The sequence below is a fragment of the Melopsittacus undulatus genome, chromosome 11, assembly GCF_012275295.1.
Source record: "Melopsittacus undulatus isolate bMelUnd1 chromosome 11, bMelUnd1.mat.Z, whole genome shotgun sequence".
Taxonomy (NCBI): Eukaryota; Metazoa; Chordata; class Aves; order Psittaciformes; family Psittaculidae; genus Melopsittacus; species Melopsittacus undulatus.
Genome location: NC_047537.1, coordinates 23,379,124 through 23,386,539, shown reverse-complemented (window position 1 = coordinate 23,386,539; position 7,416 = coordinate 23,379,124). Strand labels below are relative to the sequence as shown.

Below are 7,416 nucleotides of genomic sequence, written 5' to 3'. Positions count from 1 at the left end.
TTGTAGGAATGCCCCAAAAGCCCAGAGCCCCTTGGCAGCCCCTGAACCTGGCTGGTGCTGAGCATCCAGCCTGGAGAAGGCTCCTGAAGGGGAGACCTGAGAGCAGCTCCAGTGCCTAAAGGGGCTGCAGGAAACCTGGAGAGGGGCTTGGGACAAGGGATGTAGGGACAGGCCAAGGGGAATGGCTTGAACCTGCCAGAGGGGTTAATAACTCAGACACTGGTGGGATGTTTAACTTTTAATACAATGTATATTTATTGCAAACAATAATATACAAAAACAAAGGTAAGTTTCACAAAGAGAAGGATCTTGTGAACAAAACCGAACAAAACCAAAACTTACCTAAAGACAAATATGATTTAAATGAGAGGTCTTTTAAGTTACAGAAATACTTTAAAAAGATCTGCTTTTATACAGAAATAGGAAGATGCCATATTATAAGAGTGCTTTAAGATTTCTTTTTCTACTGAATCCCTAAAAAAAAACCAAAAACAAAAAAAAACCAAAAAAACCAACAAAAAAACCAACAAAAAAACCAACCCAACTGTTAACAAATAAATCATTTTTTTCTTTTTTAAATAAAAAAAAGTTTGCTGTCTTTTTTAAAAAGCAATCCTTAACTGTTCAGCCACAGCCTCCCCAGCGTCCGTCCCCACCGGCACCAGTTTGAAGGGGGGGAAGCCTCGGGTCTCGTCCTTGCCCGAGCTCGTGTGTCCCAGAGAGCTGAGGCAGAAAACAAGGCAAATGATTCAGTGATCCGCTACATTGGCAACCTTTAGTTTGTACAAGTTCCTTTTCCTTTCATTATTCCAGTTTATCCTTATGAGAAAACACAAAACCAAACGAGGAAGAGCACGAGTTTGTACAAACCCAGGACGCAGATTCCAGAAACAGAAACTGAGGAATAATAATAATAATAAAAAAGAATTAAAGAGATAAATAAAGGACTGGTTACAGTTTAGACCATAATTTAACAGGCACGGTTACCTCCCAAATAATGCTCCCACAAATGCTCTTGAAAGGGCTTAAAAATAGGAGATTAAAACAAAACAAACCAGAAAAGAAAGAAAAAAGGTGATTAAAAACTGCTCTTCTCACAAAATAAATAACTTAAAGTATCTGTGATGTCCCACAAGTAGAGGGGGATCTGGGGCGGTCGGGGCTGAGCAGAGGGGTCGCGCTCAGCCCCTGCCCCAGGATGGGGACAGGCGAGTGGCACAGGGCTGCGGTTAAGGCTTCGTTTGCAAACAGAATCTGCTCCGTTTTCTCTGTCTTAAGGCTCAAGGTTATTGAAAAATAAAGGTTAAAACCAACCTCCTCGGGCCGGTTTTTACTATGGGTTACAAAAATAAAGCCTCTCCCTGCTCCTCCGTGCTCCTGCCTCCCGACGCCGGCCGCTTCCCAGGGCTTGGGTGCCAGGGCGAAGCACAGCGCTCTGCTTGATGCCTTTGATTCTTAGAGGGAGAAAGAAAGACACTTATCTATACAAAAATAGCTCTGACTGCAAGAGCCCCTAGGGCTGCCCCACTAAGTGTCTTTTAGCTGGTGGAAAAATAAGAGCTTTTAAACATCTCTAAAAAATAGGTATAAATCCCCTCAAATTGGTAACGAATCATACACAGTACATACTAAAAATATTTAAAATAGAGAATATTCCTCACAGAGGACTCTGAGTTTTTGCTTTATTCCCCCCCTATTTTTATTTCATTTTTTCCTCTTTTTTTTGTTAATAACTGCTAAAAAAACACCACCTCCTTACAAAGGTCCAGAGAACAAGGCAGCTGAGCTGGTTGCAAATCTCTTCTGGAAGCAGAGTTTAAGTCCAGTCCTTGGAAAGTCTGCACCGAGTTTTGCTGGTTCTCGGAGCGGGCTGGCCACTTCCCAGGGGGATGCTGCTGTAGTGCAGAAGCGCTTCCTCCTCCCTGCCAGCTTTAACCTCAGTGTCTTTAGTTATTACTTTTCATTTCAAAGAAGGAAAAAGTCTGTGGAAGTTGTTTTTCTGGCTGTTTTCGTGCTGTTTTGTGGGTTTTGTGTTCTTTTCTCTTCTGAAATATCTTCTTTTTCTGGTTTTTCTAATGGCTTTTAGGGTCTGGTGAGCTGCGTGTAGACGGGTTGTTCCCAGTGCTGCGGGCTGTGGGTCTGTGGGATGGAGGGGACCCCCGAAGTGTCTGCAATGGGGGTGTACATAGGGCGCTGCGTGGGGTTCATGTAGGTGAAGGTGGAGTAGAGGCTGCTGCTCTGGCCGGCGGCGTGGCTGTAGTACGAGCTGGAGTTCTGGTGGTCGGTGTAGTCGTACTGTGAGCGGGTGATGGTGGGGTAGGACGAGCTGTAGTGCTGGAGGTTGAAGGAGCTGTAGTTGAGCTGCTGCGGGGAGTGCTGCTGCTGTTCGCTGTAGTGGCTGGGGCTGAGCTGCTCCGTCTTGATGTGTGTCCTCTGCTGTGCCGGTCCCTGCTCGCTGCTCAGCGCCGGCAGCGGGTGCTGTGCCTGCGGCTGTGCCTGCGGCGGCGCCTGCGGCTGCTGCTGCTTGGACATCCACACGTGGCCGGCCCCGGCTTGCGAGCCCGAGGTGCTGCTGATGCCGTAGCTGCCGGTGTAGGTGACCGGGCCGGGCTGCCCGTGCGTGGCCGGGACCCCCGGGTGGCCGTTGGGGGGCAGGTATTGATCGAACTCGTTGACGTCGAAGGTCTCGATGTTGGAGATGACGTCGCTGCTGAGCTCGCCGATGTCCACGTCTCGGAAGTCGATGTGAGGCGGCTGCCGGCCCCCTTCTTGCAGGGGGCGGCCCTCCCGCTTCAGGTCCTGCTTGCCCGGCTGCGTGTCCGTCTTGGGGGTGGTGGGGGGCGTCGGGGGGCCCTGTGATTGTCCTGCGGGAGGAAGGAAAGGGCATGGATGTGAAGGGGGGGTCACTCCCATGGTGGCCGGGTAGTGCCTGTGGCTCCCCAAGGCAAGAGGTGCTGCCGGCCCTGATAATGCTGTTAATAGTTAACTACGGTCTGTGGGGTGGCTGGATAACAGCACATTGCTTCCGAAAGCAGTTGTGTAGGATAGCATAAGTATGTCCAGGTGTGAGGAATGCAGATGTGAGCTCTATCAGCCCCCAACTGTTGCGCCGGGTAAAGTAACTGAGCACTCTGACATGAGCCATGGCAGCAGGGTTATCTTTTGGTTTATATCTTTATAAGTGTGGGTTCTCATTTTGCATGAGCAGAGGGGGTGGAAGTTGCTGCAGGCGCTGGCACCCCTAGTTGCACATTGGTGCACCCGTGCTATGGGCAAGGATCAGTTCTGCCTCTCTCTTGGAGCAGCCATCCCCTTCTCACTGTATTTCTGCATTGCTCTTCCCACAACCAGCCCCCATACCCAGTCCTAATCCCAGCATAGTTTAGGATCAACTTTCCTTTAGGTAGCTGTGATTTCCCCCCCTCCCACCAACTGTTCCTGGGTACCTACCCGAGTGCTCCCCAGGTGAATGCACCTCGCTGATGCTGGAGGATGACTGTGGGGAGTCTGCCTGCAGCGCCTTGAAGATGGCGTTGGGGGAGATGTGGGTTTGCTCCGTGCCCTCCTCCTGCTCTGACTGCCCGTTCTTCACTGACTTCCTCCGCCGAGGCTGGTACTTGTAGTCGGGATGGTCCTTCTTGTGCTGCACCCGCAGCCGCTCAGCCTCCTCCACGAAGGGACGCTTCTCACTCTCATTCAGCAGCCTGGGGGGTACATAGGAGATGAGGGATCAGCTGCAGCTCTAGGGGGGCGTTAGCAGCTCCCCCACTATGGCATTAACACCAGCCCAAGGCTCTTCTCTCTATCCCTCGCAATGCAGAGTCCCCTGTAATGCTGAACCCCCCCTGTCTGGGGTACATGATGGTTGTCACCCCCCTCTTGCTCCCTGTAAATAGGGTCAGTGGCCGCACAAGATGCTCAGCAGGGTCCATCCCTTGCCTCCTGCCACCCCTGTGGGGACACAGTCCTGTCCTTGGGGTGGTTCAGCTGCCGCTTCACTTTCTGTTGTGCTCCTGCCCCAGTTTAAGGTCCCCCCCTCCTCTGCAGTCCCAGAGCAGCAGGCAGCACCTCAGCAGAGGTGACTCACTTCCCTGCTGCTTTGCTCCCCTCCCTGCCTTATTTTGGCAGTCGGAGGGCACCCAGCCATGCACCGCTCACCCCCCCCCACCCCTCGGGGCTCACCCTGCGCTCGGCTCCCCCCATCCCTCTTCTCCTCCGGGGCGAGCTGATGCAATCCCCAAACCCATCATTTCCTGCGGCCAAGTGCACAAACAGACGAGCACCGAGGCTGGCCTGACCTGAGGGGGGGACATGGGACCTGCCAACACCCCCCTTGTTCCCTCGGGCATTGCTCAGGGGAAAGAAACCACCCGCAAACCCAGACGGGACAACAGCTTTCCCTACTCCCCCCCCTACTCCTGTGGCTTCTCCCACGCCCTGCAAGTTTGCCAGCGCATGCAGAAGTTTTCCAAGCCTGAGCCCATCCTTTTCCTCCTCCCCATTCCCGCAGCAACCCCTTCCCTTCCTCAGCGCTCACCTCCAGAGCTTGCCCAGGGTCTTGCTGAGCTCGGCGTTGTGCAGGTGCGGGTACTGGTCCGCCAGCTTCCTGCGGGCCGCCTGCGCCCACACCATGAACGCGTTCATGGGCCGCTTGACGTGCGGTTTGTTCTTGCTGGATCCGTTCACCCGCACCGGCATCGGCACCAGGGTCCAGTCGTAGCCCTTGAGCACTTGGCTCACAGCCTCCCGGATGCACACCGGGAACTTGTCCTCGTCGCTCTCCTTCTTCAGGTCCGGATCGCCCTTAGGGAAGGTGTTTTCTTGGGGTCGGGTGTTCTCCGTATCCGAGCCGGACCCGGAGGGACAGGGGGACCCGGCGGAGTCGTCCGACATGGTGGGGCTGGGGGCGTCGGAGATGCATTTGTCCTGTTCTTCTGTCATCTTCATGAAGGGGTCTAGGAGATTCATGCGAGAAAGTGGCCGAGGGGGAGGACAGGGGGTGAAAAATGAAAACGTAAAACCCAAATCAGGTGGCTGAGGGGCAGGGAAGGGTTAAAAAAGGGGAACGGGGAGAAGCGGAACCTCCACGAGCGCGGCCGCGGAGCCGAGGGGGAAACGGGGAAAAGTTTGCAAAAGTTTTTTAACTCTTATTCTTTTTCCCTACCCCTCGGAAAACGAAATCCAAAAAAACCCAAAAACCCCAAAAAAACCCAAAAACTCCAAACGCCGGAGGCGGGCGGAGAAACTTTTGCAAGTTGCAGGAGAGGAAAGACGGGAGGAGGAGAAGGAAACCCCAGCGTGGGCAGAGCCGGGGGGCAGCGCAGGGCCGGGGGCGGCTGTCGGGGGGCAGTCGGGGCCGTGCAGCGCTGCCGGGTGCGCCCCGCCGGTCTCCAGCGCGGCTCTGCGGCCCGCTCCGCGCTGCGGGAATAAATACTCTGCGCGCTGATTTCGGCTCGGGAGCGCTCCGCCAATGGGAGCCCGGCCCCCGGGGGCTGGCGCGCATCCCATTGGCTGAGCCGCCGCCGGGGGGCGGGGCCTGAGGGGCGCTCAGCGCCGCTCCGCTGCGCGCAGGGGGCGGCTGCGGGAGGGCGGAGCGCGGTGCCTTGCGCGGGTGCGGAAGGAGCCGAACCCCCCCCCCCCCCCGTTGTGTTTCCTGCTCCCCCCCGGAGCTGCGCAATGGGGTCGGATGGGATCTCCCCCCCCCACCCCCTCCCCCCTCGGGTCCCGGCCCCCCCCGGGGTGCGCAGCCCCACGGACCGGAGCGGGCGGTGCGCGCAACCGTCCAGAGGGGGCGCCAAAGGCCCAGGAACGGCGCGGCGGGGGCGGGGCGCGATGCGCGCACCCGTGGGGGGGGGGGGGGGGGTGTGGGATCCGTGCCCCTCCGCGGGGCTAGCCCTGGTGTGGGGGTGCGCGCACCGAGAGCGCCCCAAGAGCACTTTTGCCTGGTTATATAGTGGGGTCCTGCGCGTACCCCGTGTCCTGAGTCCCCGTCTAACGCTGCTCGTCGGGCCGCTGGCTCCATCGCATCGCTCCCTCGCTCTGCAGCGCCGTGGGGCCGGCGCTGGGCAGGGATGCAGGAGGGGTCCCCCACTTCCATTCCCCCTAACGCTCTGCCGAGCACACCGACTCTTGCTATAGAACCAGAGCGACCAAACCGGCCCTGGGAGCTTTCCAGGGCTCTCTTGGAGCGCTGCAAAGCAGATGGAGCAGTAACAAGCGTTTTATTAGCAAGCTGCTGCTCCAAGGAGCTGGTCTCGGGGGGAGCCGGGAGGCGATGACTGTTTGGGGTTGAAGGAAAAGGGGATGTTGGTGTGAGAGTGACCGAGATCCAGCGCAGAAGCGTGCGAAGGGAGCCTGGGAGTGCAAAGCGAGCTGCTGTCCTGCACACTGGGCTCTATAAGTGTGTTTCGGGGGGGAGAAACCTTCAAGCAGGTCTCCCTTTCCCAAATCTGCAGCATTCCCATAATCGTTTATTTGAACTGGAGCGTTAAAAAGTTGGTTGCTTTATCGGAGTTGCTTTAAGTTGCTGCTTGAATTCGGAGCCTTTGTCCTGGTGGAGAGTCCTCGGGGCCCTGGTGTGGATCCCGTGTCCCGACTGTCACCGTTACGTTAATAAAAGTGTTGGAAAGGTGTTGGAAATGGCATGTGAGAAAGGTTGAGGAAGAAGGGGAAAGGCAGTGGGGGCAGGAGCTCGCAATAAAGGCATTTGAAAGCAGTTTCCTTGCTCGCTTTTGCTGCCTTACCCTGAGATTTGAACTTCTATTTTTGCTTGTAAACCTTTGGGAAGTAGTTGTTTGGGGTGAGTTTAAAGGTAAGTGTCTGTCCTATTTCCAGAGCCTTTGTCTGTAAGAACAGGGGGATTTTCTCTTCGTGAGCATTTGGGGTTTCTTGTGCCTGCAGCCCAGAAACGCTTTCTCACAGCTTTCTGCCTTTGCTGCGTGCGTGGGTCCGTAGAAGATAGACTGAATTCTGTGTTGCTATTTGCAGTGATAAAGGTAAAACTAGCCCAGATGTTAAAGGAGATAACTTTGAAATGTTTTCCCTTGTCAGTTCTAGCTCAAGGCTGGAGCCCGAGTTGAATTTAGCTCAACAAATCTCTTTTAATACATGTATTTGTTATAGGAGCATCAAAGAAAACGGGGGCAGTAGATTTGCTTTATCTCAGCTAGAGTAAAAACCCAAACAAATGTACCTGGAGGAGAAAAACACAGTGACAGCAGCCTTGTCCCATGGCTTTCCTGCCGACGGGCAGAGAGGAACACAGGAGCAGTTTGGGGGATAACAGATTTAATGGAAAGTGTAGTAATTAGGGCATTTTTCACTCTGAGAGCCCGTCTGCTGCACAGGACTCTGCCTTCTCGCGACAAAGGAGCCTGCTTTAACAAAAGAAAGTGGTTTGACAAGTTCCAACACTAA

The 7,416-nt window shown here is 54.9% G+C and overlaps 1 protein-coding gene across 1 annotated transcript; it reads right to left on the bottom strand.

Moving 5' to 3' along the window:
- Window positions 1-220: 220 nt before the first annotated feature.
- Window positions 221-5,296, bottom strand: SOX9 (SRY-box transcription factor 9). The gene is made up of 3 exons (XM_005146123.3): window positions 4,538-5,296; window positions 3,451-3,704; window positions 221-2,864 (listed from the first exon to the last, which is right to left on the bottom strand). The coding sequence occupies exons 1-3, from the start codon at window positions 4,966-4,968 to the stop codon at window positions 2,083-2,085; spliced, it is 1,467 nt and encodes a 488-aa protein (XP_005146180.1). The 5' UTR covers window positions 4,969-5,296; the 3' UTR covers window positions 221-2,082.
- Between the last annotated feature and the right edge of the window lie 2,120 nt (window positions 5,297-7,416).

Bases quoted from the DNA above. Each gene is read 5' to 3' on its own strand.
- SOX9 (XM_005146123.3), bottom strand. From the start codon at position 4,968: ATGAATCTCCTAGACCCCTTCATGAAGATGACAGAAGAACAGGACAAA. The intron at 3,705-4,537 runs GTGAGCGCTGAG...TGTACCCCCCAG, and splicing joins ACCCTGGGCAAGCTCTGGAG to GCTGCTGAATGAGAGTGAGA. The intron at 2,865-3,450 runs GTAGGTACCCAG...TTCCTCCCGCAG, and splicing joins TTCACCTGGGGAGCACTCGG to GACAATCACAGGGCCCCCCG.